The 20,086-nt window shown below is 44.9% G+C and overlaps 1 protein-coding gene across 1 annotated transcript in view; it reads right to left on the reverse strand.

The window, feature by feature from the left end:
- EZH1 (enhancer of zeste 1 polycomb repressive complex 2 subunit) overlaps positions 1-20,086 on the reverse strand; it is a 193,759-nt gene that overhangs the window by 97,624 nt on the left and 76,049 nt on the right. The window contains exons 2-5 of the mRNA XM_063960040.1: positions 16,167-16,295; positions 14,954-15,073; positions 6,272-6,392; positions 2,481-2,591 (exon numbers count right to left, since the gene is read on the reverse strand). Coding sequence (XP_063816110.1) covers positions 2,481-2,591; positions 6,272-6,392; positions 14,954-15,073; positions 16,167-16,295 — 481 coding nt within the window. The remainder of the gene's footprint in view (positions 1-2,480; positions 2,592-6,271; positions 6,393-14,953; positions 15,074-16,166; positions 16,296-20,086) is intronic.

Below are 20,086 nucleotides of genomic sequence, written 5' to 3' on the forward strand. Positions count from 1 at the left end.
GAGCTAGCAGCCCGGTCTGGAGATGCTTTCACTGATGTTCCAACTAACACTCGCTCCATATGAACCAGTCACTTTCTGCAAAAAAATTATCCAAAATGATGATGTTGAAGCTTATTTTACTACTTTTGAAAGAACAGCTGTGAGAGAGACAGTTGGCCTAAAGATCAGTGGGCAAGTCTTGTGACACCCTTCCTGTCTAGAGAATCGCAAAAAACATATTTTGACTTGTGCATGACTGATGCCAAAGACTATGATAAATTAAAACGAGAAATCCTAATCCGATTGGGAGTCACAGTGTTTATTCGCGCCCAACGAGTTCACCGCTGGGAATACCTAACAGAAATGCCTCTCCACTCTCAAATGCATGACCTTGTCCATCTTACCACAAGTGGTTACAGCTAAAGTCTCTAACAGGACCACAGATAATGGAAAGGGTCATTATGGATCGATATCTGCAGTCTCCACCTACAACTCTGTGCAAGTAGGTGATGCACGAGGATCCTAAAACAGCAGACCAATTGGTTGAAATGGTGGAGAGGTATGTGGCAGCTGAGGAACTATTAAGTGTACCCCATCGGGCCCTAGTCCTGCAATGCCAATCTGAGAAATACAGGCAGGTACTTATCCATTATGCAGTACCATCAGGGAGGTTTCCGACTGAATCCAAGTTTACTCTGCAGCAGGACAATGACCCTAAACATACAGCCAATGACCTGAAGAACTATCTTCAGCATAAAGAAGTGATTGTGATGTTATGGCCCTCACAGAGCCCTGATCTCAACATCATCAAGTCTGTCTGGGATTACATGAAGAGACAGAAGAATTTGAGCAGGCCTACATCCACAGAAGATCTGTGGTTACTTCTCCAGGATGTTTGGAACAACCTACAGTACCTGCCCAGTTCCTTCAAAAACAAGTGTGCAAGTGTACTTTACCTAAAATAATTAATGTTGTTTTGAAGGCAAAGGGTAGTCACCAAATATTGATTTGATTTAGATTTCTGTATGTAGCCCAGTAATCAAGGGCGGCACTCAGAAATAGGCAGCAATAAACTGTTGCCCTGAATAAAGATTAAAATCTCTGAAAGGTCGACCTACTGTAAAGGTTATTCTTCTATTGCTGTTTATTTCTGAGTGCCACCCTTGATTGCTATACTGACCACTTACTTTGGGGAAGGCACCAGGATTAGTTGCTGTGTTGTAACCATGGCCCAACCCACAAACCGGGAGTGGGGGTAGAGATTAGAGAGAGAGAGAGAGAGAGAAGATACCCATGGAGAGCATGAGGGTGGAAATACCCAGTGGGAGGTTTGGCATGATGCAGAAGAGAAAAGCTTGTGGCAGGAGGCTATAGTGACCCAAGGCAAAGGGAAGGGGGGCCTAGGGGTAGGGGGCACAAGGTTAAAGAGACCTGGACGGTAAGGGGCACGAGATTAAAGAGACCTGTGGGGTAAGGAACACAAGGCTAAAGAGATCTTGGGAAGTTAAGGGGCGCAAGGCTAAATAGGCCTTGTGGGTAAGGGGCACGACGCTAAAGAGACCTGGGGGGTAAGGGGCATGAGGCTAAAGAGATCTGGGGGGTAGGGGGTACAAGTCTAATGAGACCCAGAGGGGGCATAAGTCTGGAGACTCAGAGGGGGGTATGAGGTTGGAGAGAATAGAGGAGATGTGGCTATATGGGGGCCACAATAGCTAGTAACCTGGCTAATAATGAGTCAAAAATACTAGGGCTACAGATATGACAACAAAACCATGGTGGGCTACAAAATAAAAAAACATGGTGTGCTACAAAGGGACAGATATTATGCTGACATTATAAGTGCAACGTCAACAGAAACTAGTGTTGTAGGCCTGCACTGTAGTCTTAATACTCAGGGGCAGATTTATTAAGCCTGGGAAAGTGATTAAGTGGAAGGTGATAACGCACCAGCCAGTCAGCTCCTAACTGTCATTTTTCAAACCCAGCCTGTAACGTTAGAAGCTCATTGGCTGGTGCGTTATCACCTTCCACTTTATCACTTCACCAGGCTTAATAAATCTGCCCCTCAGTTTGGCAGATTATGTAATTGTTTGGCGTACCGAGGAAAGCACCACAATGTAGGATAGGAAGTAACTTAAAATGTGCTAGTGCTCATTACATTTTTCAAAGATCATGCAATACTACTATAATTCTACTTAGAGGATCTTACCCTACACAGCAGTACAAAAAAGACAAAAGCTAACAAGAATTCATAACTTAAAAAATGCACACAAGTTAAAGAACAGCCACAGAGAAAAGACAAACTTTAAGCACACCAACCGTGGGTAAAAAGTTTATATATGATTATATGCTTATATAAACATGTAGTTAATTTAATATCAGTATTGTTTTCAGATCTGTTCAGTGTAATTTAATTTTAAGCCTTTAAAACAATACACAATGAAAACTAGACTGCCAGCAAGGTGCTTAAGCTTATAAGCATGTGGGAAAGATTTACGTACCAGTTTTTGATATGCTGTTGCGTCCTGCGGAGAAAGAGTGCCCATAACGAAATACACGCTCGCGGTCATGTAAGCGTGGACTAGTGGTCATCGCAGATGGCAAATCCACCTCTTAATGAGAAAAAAGTTTAAAGCATTGTGAATAGACAGCAGTGATTATGATTATTTCTTTATTTCCCAGTGTAACGATAAAACCCATTTCATATCGGAATGAGCATAATCAAGAATGGTATTGGTAATAGTATGTGTTTTCATCTCCTGTATATGCTATATGGAAAATGTCAGTACCACTATGTAATTAGCTCCAGGTAATAGACTGACTCTGGAGACATCTGAATTGTTAAAGGAAATGTTCTGTATGTGTATTCTAACCAGCACACCTAAAATATGAGCTGCAGGATGATTAATGTGTATAATAACTGCCTGGTATTACAGTATGTCATCTGGATTAAGCAACCAGGCTCTTACAAATGGTGTGCTTATTGCGTTTTGAAATGCTGATCAAAGGCCTTGATCTGTTTGGATAGAGGTTTTCTTTACGATACAGCTTGGGGGTCATGCAAACAGGCCAGAGAAGACATTACGGGGTATATTTACTAAGGTCCCGATTTTGACCGAGATGCCGTTTTTTCTTCAAAGTGTCATGTCGGGAATTTACTAAGCAAAAATCTCGGCAGTGATGAGGGCATTCGTAATATTTTGGAAGTCCTAGGAAAAAATTACGAATCAATACACCATCGGTCAAATACGCCTGCAATTTGGTAGAAATCGGTAATTTACTAAAAAGTGCAAATCACAAACACTGCCGACAATAGCCAAACACTGCCGTGCTGAAATACAATTCGTGAAAAAGTGCTTTTTTATCCCGTGTTTGGATAGGCATGCACGGATCCATGAGATCCGTGCATGTTTATCAGTGGGAAGGGGATGGGAAAAAAATTTTTTTTAGAAAAAAAATTGCGTGGGGTCCCCCCTCCTAAGCAAAACCAGCCTCGGGCTCTTTGAGCCGGTCCTGGTTGCAAAAATATGGGGGAAAAAATGATAGGGGTTCCCCCATATTTAAACAACCAGCACCGGGCTCTGCGCCTGGTCCTGGTTCCAAAAATATGGGGGACAAAAAGCGTAGGTGTCCCCCGTATCTCTGAAACCAGCACTGGGCTCCACTAGCCAGATACATAATGCAACAGCCGGGGGACACTTTTATATAGGTCCCGGCGGCCCTGGCATTACATAACCAACTAGTCGCCCCTGGCCGGGGTACCCTGGAGGAGTGGGGACCCCTTCAATCAAGGGGTCCCCCCCCTACAGCCACCCAAGGGCCAGGGGTGAAGCCCGAGGCTGTCCCCCCCATCCAAGGGCTGCGGATGGGAGGCTGATAGCCGTTTTGTAAAAAAATTAATATTGTTTTTAGTAGCAGTACTACAAGTCCCAGCAAGCCTCCCCCGCAAGCTGGTACTTGGAGAACCACAAGTACCAGCATGCGGAGGAACACCGGGCCCGCTGGTACCTGTAGTACTACTACTAAAAAAATACCCCAATAAAAACATAAGACACACACCTTGAAAGTAAAACTTTAATGCATACATCCACACCTCCATATACACATACTTACCTATGTTCACACAAGGGTCGGTCCTCTTCTCCATGTAGAATCCATGGTGTACCTGTGGAAAAATTATACTCACAAAATCCAGTGTAGAAGGCTCTTCTTGTATCCATTTGTAATCCAGGTACTTGGCAAAAAAAAAAAACGGATACCCGACCTCGCACTGAAAGGGGCCCCATGTTTTCACATGGGACCCCTTTCCCCGAATGCCAGAAACCCCCTCTGACTTATGTCTAAGAGGGTTCCATCAGCCAATCAGGGAGCGCCACATTGTGGCACCCTCCTGATTGGCTGTGTGCTCCTGTACTGTATGACAGGCGGCACCCGGCAGTGTTACAATGTAGCGCCTATGCGCTCCATTATAACCAATGGTGGGAACTTTGTGGTCAGCGGTGAGGTTACTTTCGGCCAACCGCTGACCACAAAGTTCCCACCATTGGTTACAATGGAGCGCATAGGCGCTACATTGTAACACTGCCGGGTGCTGCCTGTCATACAGTACAGGAGCACACAGCCAATCAGGAGGGTGCCACAATGTGGCGCTCCCTGATTGGCTGATGGAACCCTCTTAGACATAAGTCAGAGGGGGTTTCTGGCATTCGGGGAAAGGGGTCCCATGTGAAAACATGGGGCCCCTTTCAGTGCGAGGTCGGGTATCCGTTTTTTTATTTTGACAAGTACCAGGATTACAAATGGATTACAAGAAGAGCCTTCTACACTGGATTTTGTGAGTATAATTTTTTCAACAGGTACCCCATGGATTCTACATGGAGAAGAGGACCGACCCTCGTGTGAACATAGGTAAGTATGTGTATATGGAGGTGTGGATGTATGCATTAAAGTTTTACTTTCAAGGTGTGTGTCTTATGTTTTTATTGGGGTATTTTTTTAGTAGTAGTACTACAGGTACCAGCGGGCCCGGTGTTCCTCCGCATGCTGGTACTTGTGGTTCTCCAAGTACCAGCTTGCGGGGGAGGCTTGCTGGGACTTGTAGTACTGCTACTAAAAACAATATTAATTTTTTAACAAGGCTATCAGCCTCCCATCCGCAGCCCTTGGATGGGGGGGGACAGCCTCGGGCTTCACCCCTGGTCTATGGGTGGCTGGAGGGGGGGGACCCCTTGATTGAAGGGGTCCCCACTCCTCCAGGGTACCCCGGCCAGGGGTGACTAGTTGGTTATGTAATGCCAGGGCCGCCGGGACCTATATAAAAGTGTTTCCCCCGGCTGTGGCATTATGTATCTGGCTAGTGGAGCCCGGTGCTGGTTTCAGAAATACGGGGGACCCCTACGCTTTTTGTCCCCCGTATTTTTGGAACCAGGACCAGGCGCAGAGCCCAGTGCTAATTGTTTAAATATGGGGGAACCCCTATCATTTTCCCCCCCATATTTTTGCAACCAGGACCGGCTCAAAGAGCCCGAGGCTGGTTTGGCTTAGGAGGGGGACCCCACGCATTTTTTATTTGGATTTTAACACTGATTTTAATTTTTAAAAAGGTACACAATGAAGCCCAGCACGGATCTCTCAGATCCGGCCGAGATTCATTGTATTAAAGTCGGCAGTGTTTTACAAGTCACTCACGTAAAACACTGCCAAAAAAACCGAATGACATCGACATCGGTAAATCCGAAAATGCAGAATACGGCAGCTTAGTAAATTAGTCGTACTAAATTCAAAAAGTTGCAATTTTACACTTTCGATGTCATTCGTGATTGAACTTTGACCTCAAACGGGAAATTACGAATTTTAGTAAATATACCGCCACGACTAAGAAGGTGTGAAATCCTCTTCCTGACCTGGGTCCTAAGTCTGCCTTTGTACAAGCCCCCTCCTCTATTCAGTAAATTACCATAAGCTTTGAAGTGAATACTTAAAATGAAAACCTTACTTTTAGTTCTGATATTCTGTGATCCTTAAGCTCATGACCTTCTAAGACCATAAGCTACTGATTCAAAGGTATATTTTTCTAGTAAAGCAGAACCGAAGAGCCATAGTGGGAGGAACATCTCCCAGTCTAACTCTTGGTGGTGGCAGGATTGGTGTTTTAGTAATAACTCGGTAACCCGCAAACATCACCGATCACGATGTTCCATCTTAGCTAGCGATCTGAGTGCAGATGTGATCGTGACACCCAGCCATAAGAATAATTTTCAATCTTTGATCTTCTAACACAACAAAAGCTCACCTTCTTCTCCATGCACCTTCCCATCATAGTTATTGATTAGTTCCTCAAGAAATGTTTCATCTTCCTCTTTAACCGCATCTCCCATGTAAGGGATGTTACACAAGACAGTCTCATCTTCCACCTGAGATTTAAGTGCAGTAGGTACATTGATAAGCACAATTAAGAGTTATTTGGCCCTCAAAAAATAAGATTTTAAACCTACCGGTAAATCTTTTTCTCCTAGTCCGTAGAGGATGCTGGGGACTCCGTAAGGACCATGGGGTATAGACGGGCTCCACAGGAGACATGGGCACTCTAAAGACTTTAGATGGGTGTGCACTGGCTCCTCCCTCTATGCCCCTCCTCCAGACCTCAGTTAGAGAACTGTGCCCAGAGGAGACGGACAGTACGAGAAAAGGATTTTTGTTAATCTAAGGGCAAGATACATACCAGCCCACACCATCCACACCGTACAACTCGGAACATACGAACCAGTATGCAACAAAACAGCATCAACCCGAGACTGATCAAAACTGTAACATAACCCTTATGTAAGCAATAACTATATACAAGTCTTGCAGAATTTTGTCCGCACTGGGATGGGTGCCCAGCATCCTCTACGGACTAGGAGAAAAAGATTTAATGGTAGGTTTAAAATCTTATTTTCTCTTACGTCCTAGAGGATGCTGGGGACTCCGTAAGGACCATGGGGATTATACCAAAGCTCCAGACCGGGCGGGAGAGTGCGGATGACTCTGCAGCACCGATTGAGCAAACATAAGGTCCTCCTCAGCCAAGGTATCAAACTTGTAGAATTTAGCAAAAATGTTCGAACCCGACCAAGTCGCCGCTCGGCAAAGCTGTAATGCTGAGACGCCTCGGGCAGCCGCCCAAGAAGAGGTGGGCTCTTCCTAGTGGAATGGGCCTTTACCGAATTAGGTAACGGCAATCCAGCCGTAGAATGAGCCTGCTGAATCGTGTTACAGATCCAGCGAGCAATAGTCTGTTTAGAAGCAGGAGCGCCAAGCTCGTTGGCTGCATACAGGACAAACAGTGCCTCTGTTTTCCTAACCCGAGCCGTCCTGGCTACATAAATCTTTAAGGCCCTGACTACATCAAGGGACTTGGAGTCCTCCAAGTCACCCGTAGCCACAGGCACCACGATAGGTTGGTTCATAGGAAAAGATGAAACCACCTTAGGCAAAAATTGAGAACGTGTCCTTAATTCTGCTCTATCCACATGGAAAATCAGATAGGGGCTCTTGTGAGACAAAGCCGCCAATTCGGACACCCGCCATGCAGATGCCAAGGCCAACAACATGACCAACTTCCAAGTGAGAAATTTTAAATCCACCGTTTGAAGAGGCTCAAACCAGTGAGATTTTAAGAACTGTAACACCACGTTAAGGTCCCATGGTGCCACTGGGGGCACAAAAGGAGGCTGGATGTGCAGCACTCCCTTTACAAAAGTCTGGACATCTGGGAGAGAAGCCAATTCCTTCTGAAAAAAAATTGATAGGGCCGAAATCTGTACCTTAAAGGAGCCTAAATTTAGGCCCATATCCACTCTTGTCTGTAGAAAGTGGAAAAAACGGCCCAGATGAAAATCTTCAGTAGGAGCATTCTTGGTTTCACACCAAGATACATATTTCCTCCAGATGAGGTGATAATGTTTCGTCGTCACCTCCTTCCTAGCCTTAATCAGAGTAGGAGAAAAAGAAAGGAGATCTTTCTTGCGCTTTTAACAAGTGTCAGCCTCTCGTCCCACACAAAGAAACCTTCACCGTGGTTTCACTTCAAGAACATGCACCAACAAAAAAACGTGAGGAAGAGATGGCGCAACTTGTCACTTCTATGGACACACAGAGATGCTTACATAAAATATTCTCACAGCCGGAGAAACAATGGGTGAATTGAAATTCACCTTCCACAAATATGAATTATGATGGAATTGTTAAATTCACATGTAGAAATCCATAAGCGTGATGACTCAACTTCATAAATATGCAGAGAGCATAAAATCCAATTGGCACATAGAAAAGAGAAAATAAAAAATAGTGCAATCCTGTCTGTGTATATTTAAAAAGATATTTAATAAAAACCACTCACAAAACACAGACTTGAAAATAGCATATAACAAGAGTCCCCAGCTTAAGCGCTTTCGGATAACATATCCTTCTTCAGAAGCGTCTGAAGAAGGATATGTTATCCGAAAGCGCTTAAGCTGGGGACTCTTGTGTGCTGGACGGACTGGAACCTTGGAGAACGGACCTGACAGCGTGGGGACACCTCGAGTGAACCGGGACTTGCGGTGACTATAATCCATGCTGCTGGTGGCTGTTTTCCTCTTGCCCTGATGTCCATGCAATTCCTTCCTTGTTATATGCTATTTTCAAGTCTGTGTTTTGTGAGTGGTTTTTATTAAATATCTTTTTAAATATACACAGACAGGATTGCACTATTTTTTATTTTCTCTTTTCTATGTGCCAATTGGATTTTATGCTCTCTGCATATTTATGAAGTTGAGTCATCACGCTTATGGATTTCTACATGTGAATTTAACAATTCCATCATAATTCATATTTGTGGAAGGTGAATTTCAATTCACCCATTGTTTCTCCGGCTGTGAGAATATTTTATGTAAGCATCTCTGTGTGTCCATAGAAGTGACAAGTTGCGCCATCTCTTCCTCACGTTTTTTTGTTGGTGCTTAATCAGAGTAGGGATGACTTCCTCCTGAATACCTTTCCCCGCTAGGATTTTGTGTTCAACCGCCACGCCGTCAAACGTAACCGCGGTAAGTCTTGGAACACGCAGGGCCCCTGCTGCAATAGGTCTTCCCTGAGAGGAAGAGGCCACGGATCTTCTGTGAGCATTTTCTGAAGATCTGAATACCAGGCCCTTAGAAGCCAATCCGGAACAATGAGTATTGTCTGCACTCTTTTTCGTCTTATGATTCTCAGTATTTTTGAGATGAGCGGAAGAGGAGGGAACACATAGACCGACTGAAACACCCATGGTGTCACCAGGGCGTCCACCGCTGCTGCCTGAGGGTCCCTTGACCTGGCACAATACCTCTGAAGCTTCTTGTTGAGGCGTGACGCCATCATGTCTATTTGTGGAAGTCCCCACTGACTTGTTATCTCTGCAAAAACTTCTTGATGAAGTCCCCACTCTCCTGGATGGAGATCGTGTCTGCTGAGGAAGTCTGCTTCGCAGTTGTCCACTCCCGGAATGAAGACTGCTGACAAAGCGCTTGCGTGATATTCCGCCCAGCGAAGAATCCTGGTGGCTTCCGCCATTGCCACTCTGCTCCTTGTCCCGCCTTGGCGGTTTACATGAGCCACAGCTGTGACGTTGTCTGATTGAATCAGAACCGGCAGGTCGCGAAGAAGAGTCTCCGCTTGTCGTAGGCAGTTGTATATGGCCCTCAATTCCAGTACATTGATGTGCAGACAAGCCTCCTGGCTTGACCATAGTCCCTGCAAATTTCTTCCTTGTGTGACTGCTCCCCATCCTCGGAGGCTCGCGTCCGTGGTCACCAGAACCCAGTCTTGAATGCCGAACCTGCGACCTTCGAGAAGGTGAGCACTCTGCAGCCACCACAGGAGAGACACCCTGGGGGACAGGTTTATTTTCTGATGTATCTGTAGATGGGACCCCGACCACTTGTCCAGAAGGTCCCACTGAAACGTCCTCGCATGAAACCTGCCGAAGGGGATGGCCTCGTAGGTCGCCACCATTTTTCCCAGTACTCGAGTGCATTGATGGACTGACACTTTTTTCGGTTTTAACAGGTCTCTGACCATGGGGGTAATTCCAAGTTGATTGCAGCAGGAAATTTTTTAGCAGTTGGGCAAAACCATGTGCACTGCAGGGGGGGGGGGGGCAGATATAACATTTGCAGAGAGTTAGATTTGGGCGGGTTATTTTGTTTCTGTGCAGGGTAAATACTGGCTGCTTTATTTTTACACTGCAATTTAGATTGCAGATTGAACTCACCACACCCAAATCTATCTCTCTCTGCACATGTTATATCTGCCTCCCCTGCAGTGCACATGGTTTTGCCCAACTGCTAACAAAGTTCCTGCTGCGATCAACTCAGAATTACCCCCCATGTTCTGGAAATCCTGGGCTTTTTCCATCGGGAGAAAAACCCTCTTTTGTTCCGTGTCCAGAATCATGCCTAAGAAAGATAGCCGAGTCGTTGGAATCAACTGTGACTTCGGTAGATTTAGAATACAGCCATGCTGCTGCAGCACTCTCAGGGAGAGTGACACGCTTTTCTGCAATTGGTCTCTCGATCTCGCTTTTATCAGGAGATCGTCCAAGTACGGGATAATTGTGACTCCCTGCCTGCGCAGGAGCACCATCATTTCCGCCATTACCTTGGTGAAAATCCTCGGGGCCGTGGAAAGCCCAAACGGCAACGTCTGAAACTGGTAATGACAGTCCTGTACAGCGAATCTCAGGTATGCCTGATGAGGGGGATATATTGGGACATGAAGGTATGCATCCTTTATGTCTAGTGGCACCATAAAATCCCCCCCCCCCTCCAGGCTGGAGATAACTGCCCGGAGCGATTCCATCTTGAATTTGAACAGTTTCAAGTACAGGTTTAGGGATTTTAGATTTAGAATGGGTCTGACCGAGCCATCCGGTTTCGGGACCACAAACAGGGTTGAATAGTACCCCTTCCCCTGTTGAACTAGGGGCACCTTGACAATCACTTGTTGTTGACAAAGTTTTTGAATTGCAGCTAAAACTATCTCCCTTTCTGGGGGAGTAGCTGGTAAAGCCGATTTGAAAAATCGGCGAGGAGGCACGTGTTCGAATTCCAGCTTGTAGCCTTGGGATACAATTTCCAGCGCCCAAGGATCCACGTCTGACTGAACCCAGACCTGGCTGAAGAGTCGAAGACGTGCCCCCACCGGCGCGGACTCCCTCAGTGGAGCGCCAGCATCATGTGGTGGATTTAGTAGAAGCCGGGGAGGACTTCTGCTCCTGGGAACTAGCCGTAGCAGGCATTCTTTTCCCTCTACCCTTACCTCTGGTGAGAAAGGAAGAGCCCCGACCTCTTCTGGACTTATGCGACCGAAAGGACTGCATCTGATATTGCGGTGTTTTCTTTTACTGTGGGGGAACATAAGGTAAAAAGGTAGATTTACCCACGGTAGCTGTGGAAACCAGGTCCGCGAGACCTTCCCCAAATAAAACCTCACCCTTGTAAGGCAAAACTTCCATATGTCTCTTTGAGTCGGCATCACCCGTCCATTGACGGATCCACGGGGCTCGCCTAGCAGAAATCGCCATGGCGTTGGCTCTTGAACCTAACAGCCCCACATCTCTGGAAGCGTCTCTCATATATAAGACTGCGTCTTTAATATGACCTAAGGACAATAAAATGCTATCCCTATCTAGGGTATCAATGTCAGATGACAAGGCTACAGCGCTACAAACCCAAGCCGACGCTATTGCCGGTCTGAGCAAGGCACCTGTATGTGCATAAATTGATTTTAAGGTAGTTTCCTGTGTGCGATCAGTAGGATCCTTGAGGGCTGCCGTATCTGGAGACGGTAGCGCCACCTTTTTGGACAAGCGCGTTAAAGCCTTGTCCACCTTGGGTGAGGATTCCCACCGTAACCTGTCCTGTGCAGGGAAAGGATACGCCATAAGAATTCTCTTGGGAATCTGCAGTTTCTTGTCTGGAGTTTCCCAAGCCTTTTCAAATAACGCGTTCAGCTCATGAAATGGGGGAAAGGTTGCCTCAGGTTTCTTTTCCTTAAACATGCATACCCTCGTGTCAGGGACAGAGGGTTCATCTGTGATATGTAAAACATCTTTTATTGCAATAATCATATAATGAATACTTTTGGCCACCCTTGGATGTAACCTCGCATCATCGTAGTCGACACTGGAGTCAGAATCCATGTCTGTATCAGTGTCTGCTACTTGGGACAGGGGACGTTTCTGAGACCCTGGAGGGCCCTGTGATACAGCCAAAGCCATGGCTTGACTCCCTGACTTTTCTCTGGACTCTGCTTTGTCCATTCTCTTATGTAATAAAGACACATTTGCATTTAAAACATTCCACATATCCAGCCAATCAGGTGTCGGCGTCGCCGACGGAGACACCACAATCATCTGCTCCACCTCCTCCTTAGATGAGCCTTCCGCTTCAGACATGCCGACACACACGTACCGACACCCCCACACACTCAGGGATATATATATATATATATATATATATATATATAGAGAGAGAGAGAGACAGTCCCCCAATAAGGCCCTTTGGAGAGACAGAGAGAGAGAATGCCAGCACACACCCAGCGCCACCGGATACTGGAATAAAATCCCAGTCAGTACAGCGCTTTTATAAATATACTCACTGCGCCAAATAAATGTCCCCCCCCCTCTTTTTTGCCCTCTGTATGTGTTCAGCAGGGGAGAGTCCGGGGAGCCAGCTTCTTTGCAGCGTGCTGCTGAGAAAATGGCGCTGGTTAGTGCTGAGGGATCAAGCTCCGCCACCTCACCGGCGGGCTTCGATCCCGCTCAAATCTTTATACTGGTGGGGGGTTTTGCCATATACTGCCTCCTCAGTATATATCTCTGCCAGTGTCCCTAAAAGGTTAATAATTGCTGCCCAGGGCGCCCCCCCTGCGCCCTGCACCCATACAGTGCCGCCAATGTGTGTGTGTGTTGGGAGTAATGGCGCACAGCGTTACCGCTGCGCGTTACCTCATAGAAGATCCGAAGTCTTCTGCCGCCTTTGAAGTCTTCTTTCGTCTCATACTCACCCGGCTTCTATCTTCCGGCTCTGTGAGGAGGACGGCGGCACAGCTCCGGGACGAACAGCGAGGGTGAGACCTGCATTCCGACCCTCTGGAGCTAATGGTGTCCAGTAGCTTAAGAAGCAGAGCCTATCATTTAAGTAGGGCTGCTTCTCTCCCCTCAGTCCCACGATGCAGGGAGCCTGTTGCCAGCAGTGCTCCCTGAAAATAAAAAACCTAACAAAAGTCTTTTACAGAGAAACTCAGTAGAGCTCCCCTGCAGTGCACCCAGTCTCCTCTGGGCACAGTATCCAACTGAGGTCTGGAGGAGGGGCATAGAGGGAGGAGCCAGTGCACACCCATCTAAAGTCTTTAGAGTGCCCATGTCTCCTGCGGAGCCCGTCTATACCCCATGGTCCTTACGGAGTCCCCAGCATCCTCTAGGACGTAAGAGAAAGAAATAATTATTACTCCTTACCCAGAAGTATGTGTACAACATATTTAGAGCCAGTATTAACACTTCTGCTGCCAGGGATCCATGTCAAAGTTGCACCTCACCATCTTTTGGCATTTTCACACTGTCACTTTCCCTGTGAATAACTTTATTGTTGCTAACAAACAAATATGTTTTACTGTTCCCCGGCAAAAGATTACTACTGTTAACTCTTACAACTACTTGCAGAAAAATACATGCAACCTTGCTCCATTGAGTGAATACTAATATTAACAGGTGTTTTTACTGGAACTTCAGTATATATTTTTGTCCATAATAAAATATTACACATTTTCCTTTAAACCAAATGAAGGACACAGACTAATATTTGGGTTAAGCACCAACCAAAAGACACAGAGCAATTTTAACAAGAAAAAATAGCCCATAGCATCCTATTTATTCACCAATTCAGCCATGAGGGAACATGCAGCTGCAAAAGAGTTCTGTGAAGCAGTGCACAGATGACCATGAGGCCGCCTTACAACTATTCAGTGGAAGATTCATGATTCCAGACCCACAAAGAACTCCAAAACTTGAGTCAAGTTGTTTGCTAGCAGCTTCATACACGATACACCTACTGCACCATGAGATTAACTGGGTGGAGGCATTCAAGAGGGACATTAATGAGCATTAGCTGCACAACATGGTCTGGATGAAACACCACCACTGAACTAGGTGCCCAGCAGAAAGAGTAAAGAATAATCTCCTAGATTCAGTGAAAATTGTGACAACCTCCTTGCTCAATAACTGACAGGCAATGTATATGACCTGGAGAAAGATTACTTTATAAAGCTCCACCTGAAGAGAGAATTGCAATAATTTACAGTAGGAACCACTGAGAAACCAGGTTGTTGATCAAAGCAAGTCAACCCTTAATGGCAAAATCGAAAAACTGTGGATACCAGCAGCTTTTAATTATTACACATTTACAGATTTTTGCACCGACCTGTCACTCTTGTACTTTCCTTTTGACTCTGGTTGTGTATACAGTAGCACCTCTCTGAGGGGGAGATTGGAGAGTGATAAAGTGGAGAGAGATAAGGTACCTGCTAAGCAGCTCCTAACTGCCTGTTTGAAAAATGACAGGAGCTGATTGGTTGGTACTTTATCTCTTTCAACTTTATCACACTTCAAGGTGTACATCTGTCCCTCAGTAACTCAAAGAAATGTTCATGTATAATTAATGAGAGATTATCGGTATAACACCTGTTCTGTGGCTCCCCATCTCTCCAACAGATGTGCACCATGTACTGTGTATATACTGAATTTCATATATACTACATGAGGGCAGATCAACAATGATTGCTTACACACTGCTCTTATGATTGTCTGTAGCCAATATAACAACAAGGGCTCAGACCCAGGTTAAATACATTCAAACAAAATATAGTTAATTACATGGTTATAGATTATAATGCCATGAAATGTTAAAGAACGTACCATAAAGTTTTGTTGCAGTGGCGACCAGGAGTACATGATGGGAACAAGTGCCACAGTGTTCAGGGACCTTGTGTATATAGATTGGACAGCAAAACCAGGAAAGATACTTTCTACAGTACACTAGAGAGAAAAATGTGAGAATAAAACTTACATCAAGTGATATGTAGTATTGCAGTCTATGGTGAAAACACATGGAAAACGATACAGGTTGAGTATCCCTTATCCAAAATGCTTGGGACCAGAGGTACTTTGGATATGGGATTTTTCCGTATTTTGGAATAATTACATACCATAATGAGATATCATGGTGATGGGACCTAAATCTAAGCACAGAATGCATTTATGTTACATATACACCTTATACACACACAGCCTGAAGGTCATTTTAGCCAATATTTTTTTATAATTTTGTGCATTAAACAAAGTGTGTCTACATTAACACAATTCATTTATGTTCCATATACACACAGCCTGAAGGTCATTTAATACAATATTTTTAATAACTTTGTGTATTAAACATAGTTTGTGTACATTGAGCTATCAAAAACAAAGTTTTCACTATCTCACTCTCACGCAAAAAAGTCCGTATTTCGGAATATTCCGTATTTCGGAATATTTGGATATGGGATACTCAACCTGTATTTAAAAATAAGTACAGTACTGTGAATTGATAGTAACCACAGACTGTATACAGTAGTTATTTGTCATACGCAAAAAATAAAGTAGAAACCCCCCCCCAAAATACTGCGTATACAAATCGCACATTTTTCTAAGTAATACTGTAGGTTTGATGCAGAAGTGTAAATTAAAAATGGCAATAATATTAGAGGCAAAACATACTATACCTAATTTTGTATTCAATATTATTGTCATTGTAAATTCTAACATTGTAATTTCTAATCTAACCTGCTGAAAATCACTGGATTGCAAAAGACGTAAATCTAGCCAGAGATCTCTAATTTTGCTCCAGTTCTGTATGATATTTAATTATAAAAACATCATCATTGCGGTTGTCTATATTTATACACACACACACACACACACACACACACACACACACACACACACACACACACACACACACACACACACACACACCTGACAACCTCGACATAAAAGACTGTCAAGTAATCCAATGTAGTATTACTATGTAGCAGCACCTTGAACAATCATATGTATAGTAGCTATGACCGTGTCATTGGCATCAGTTTACCTTTTTTAGGAATGGGTGCGCATTTGCAGGATGCATCACCTGAACTGGCTGCACTCTTCGTTTCTCCCAGTCTTCATTTAACAGGTTAGTTCTTTCCTGGATTTTTGCCAAATTCTCCACATATATAGTCTGCAAAGATGAAAATAAACATAGCCTTAGCTGAAGATACATATTAGGTCATACACAAGAAAAAGTCTTAGGGGGGAATTTAATTGTTTTTTGGGCGCCTGACGGAGAAATTCAATTGTAGATCAGAGTTGGCACTCACATTTCCTCAGGAGGCAGGGAGCAGAAATGTGCAAATATTCCCTGGTTTGGGTGCTCTAACCAGAATTTTAGATAGGTTTAGCTACTATCCATAGCTAAATCAGTGCTTTTTGGTGTGGCAAGCATAATAAATAATGCGCGCCCTAATACGTGGAGGCATAGGTGTGCGCAGCTGATTTTATTAGGGGGTGCACCGCCGGAGGGGCGTGTCTAGCACCGCCTTTTGGGCGTGTCTAGCACTGCCCTGGGACATGTCTAGCACTATTTCACATTCCCTCAGTAAAATCACATAGCTTAATCTAATTTCTACCTAGTTCTTAATAAAGTAAATATAATCCACCCCAGAGAAATAAAATATAATAGTGCGACCATCAGCTGGTACTGACTGCCTGCTATGGCATAACCCTTAGTCCTAGCTGCCACTGCACCCTATTGCTGCTTACACTTCCTCAACCTATCCCTGACCCAGTGGCGGGACTAGAGAGTGGTGAGCCTAGGTGCATATATATTCCTCTCCCTGTCACACACCCCACCCATTGCACCCCCCAGCACCAACACCCTGGTTTTGAGTGGGCCACTCTGAAAAGTATGGGAGATTTAGGGGGGCGAACATTTGGGTTTTAATATAACACAAGTAAAGTTTAAAATTTACATATGTGCCATCAGAACCCTCGTTGGCAGGACACCAGCATTTGTCACACATGTCTCCATGCTCACCAGTTAACCCTTATTCACATTATGCCACACAGTATGAGACAAAATTCACATTACGCCACACGGTATGAGCGGAAATTCACATTACGCCACATAGTATGAGCCAAATACAGAGTATGCCACACAGTATGAGTGGAAATTCACATTACGCCACATGGTATAAGTGAAAATTGACATTACGCCACACGGTATGAGCCGAATTCACATTATGCCACATAGTATGAGCCAGATACAGATTACGCCACACAGTATGAGTGGAAATTGACATTACGCCACACGGTATGAGCTGAATTCACATTATGCCACATGGTATGCCCCAGCAGGGCAGAATACCCTTAAAGCCCCACTCAGGAAACTACTAATGAACAGCTAATTTCTTTTTCTAACCCTACTTTTCTTTAATTTTTTTTTCCGGAGTACACTTAAAGATCCTATATACTTTTTTTTGGAGGGGGGGGGCAGCTTCATGTACACAGTACATATATGTATACAAATGCAAACAGACAGTATGTATATTGCCCCTGGCTGGCCCCTGTCTTTCCTCTACAGGAGCAGGCTCAGCTGCAGCACTGCAGTTAACTTACTTTAGTCACTGACTGAGCGGTGACAGTTACTTTCTCAGTCTCAGCTGAACCGTCTGCTGAGCTGAATTTGTGCTCGGGTCCGTGACTCCTCCTGATTGAAAGGAACGCTGTGCGGCTGTGGTGGCACTCAATGGAGAGAGAGCGGGAAGGGTGGGTGGCATGACCTCCTGTCACACCGCGTGGCGGAGCTGGGAGGAGGTTTTTACTTCAGTCATTCGCCCACTGCCGAGTGTAGCCGGGCTGGCCAGTCCCATCCCAGACAATCAGTCCGTCCTGACTGTGCGGTGGGGCAGGGCAGGGTGGCGCAGCAGGAGAGGGAGGAGGAACAGGCATGGAGCATCAGACAATCACTGTGCTGCAGGCGTGCAGGGGGTGCCGGACATTAGGGGGTGCCTGTGCGCACCAGGCACCCCCCGTGCGCACACCTATGCGTGGAGGGTTAGGGAGCCCACAGCCAGAGAGTACACCTTTTATTCCCCGATGCACAATGTACTATAGACTAGATATGATATTTGTCACTGTCGAGCCAATCCAAACCATCTTAGATGTCTCTATTTTCCCTCGAACCTCATCAGACCATGGTCAAGTGACTGCTAAAATTGTAGGCCCGTAAACTAGCTGTGCTTCGACAATGGGACCTCCTCAATTCCCACACTAAAGCCTTCTTCGTTAAAAACAAACTCCAACATTATTTGTTACCAATGCCACCACAAATATGTCCCCAATTCTGTTATGGGAGGCCCACAAAGATGTGATCAGAAGTCAATTAATTAGTGTTTCAGCCCATTTGAAAAAAATCAGGGCTCAATGCATACAGTAAATGCCCTTACTGAGCAGGTGTGCTCTTGATTTCAAACAAGTCTTCAGGGTCTAAAGATGATCTTTCTAGTCTACAGGCTGCCTGTGAAGAATTAGACCATTTCCTCACTGATAGAGCTGAACATGCACTGAAATGGCTTAACCAGTCGTACTATGAAAAAGTGGATAAGGCAGATAGGCTGCTTGACTCCAAATTACGATCTAATCTCTCAAAACAATATCCTCTCGATTGCCCTTCTGCTCCTCGTGAGGTTTCTGTAATCCCTGAGCTTGCCTTAGGACACCTGCATTACGGTTTGATAGGTGTACCGCCCTAGTCAAACTCCCCACCTCGATTAAAACCTCAGCGGGTCACATACCCATAACCCCAAACACATTACAGATTAATTTCTTTCTTTTTAGTCCAATTTATATAACTCATTTTGCAATTCTACTCCACCGTCAGTGTCCTTGATACAGCAATTTCTTACTGCCCTCGTCTGTCTCCTGGTATCCGGAGGATAGGTTGACAGTTAAAAGGTCGATAGTCAATAAGCCGACATACATATGCTCGACTTGGCCAAAAGGTTGGCATGTTCAAATGGTCGACATGACAATGGTTGACACAACATATGGTCAACATCAGTTTTTTGTTTTTTTCCCCAGCTTTTTCATACTTTACCATCCATGTGTTCTACCACTGGGAACAGTAACCAGAAGCATGGCGAGCGAACGCAGTAAACTAATTGGGGTACCATGTGCTGTAAGTAAAATTTTACACCAAAATAACAACAAAAACTCAAGTCGACCTTTTCACATTCCGACCATATCCGGGTCCACCTAGACACTGTCGACCTTTTATACTATAACCCTGTCTACTGAGGCCTCTGTTATTTTAAGTACTGATATCACCGAAGACGAGGTAATGCAGTAAACTAATTGGTTGCAATGGGCAACAGCTCCACTTCTAAAAAAACTCACACCTTAGTAAATATACCCTAGAGAAAGCATTTGACAGGATTAGTTGGCCATTTTTTTGTTTGAAACAATTTGTTACTTTGTCTTTGGGGGTCCATTACTTCAGGGCGTCCTGGCTTTATACTCACCCCCCTCTACTAGAGTGGCAGTTAATGGAGTAGTTTTGCACCCCATCTCTACTATCAATGGGACCCAACACGGGTGTCCTATGTCGCCCCTGATCTTTGCATTGGTAATAGAACCTTTAGCCCCCAACACTCGCCAATCCTTGAATATTACAGGGGTTTAGGTGAGTTCAAGGGACTTCAAAATCTCTTTGACGACATCCTGCTCACTTTGGGGCAGATGTATTAACCTGGAGAACGCATAAGGAAGTGATAAACCAGTGATAAGTACAAAGTGATAAACGCACCAGCCAGTCAGCTCCTGTCAGTTTGCATATTGGAGCTGATTGGCTGGTGCGTTTATCACCTTACACTTATCATTGATTTATTACTTCCTTATGACTTCTCCAGGTTAATACATCTACCCCATTGTCTTCTCCCCAGATATAGCTTCCCTATCTATTTGACCTCTTTA

This window comes from Pseudophryne corroboree, chromosome 3, assembly GCF_028390025.1.
Source record: "Pseudophryne corroboree isolate aPseCor3 chromosome 3, aPseCor3.hap2, whole genome shotgun sequence".
Taxonomy (NCBI): Eukaryota; Metazoa; Chordata; class Amphibia; order Anura; family Myobatrachidae; genus Pseudophryne; species Pseudophryne corroboree.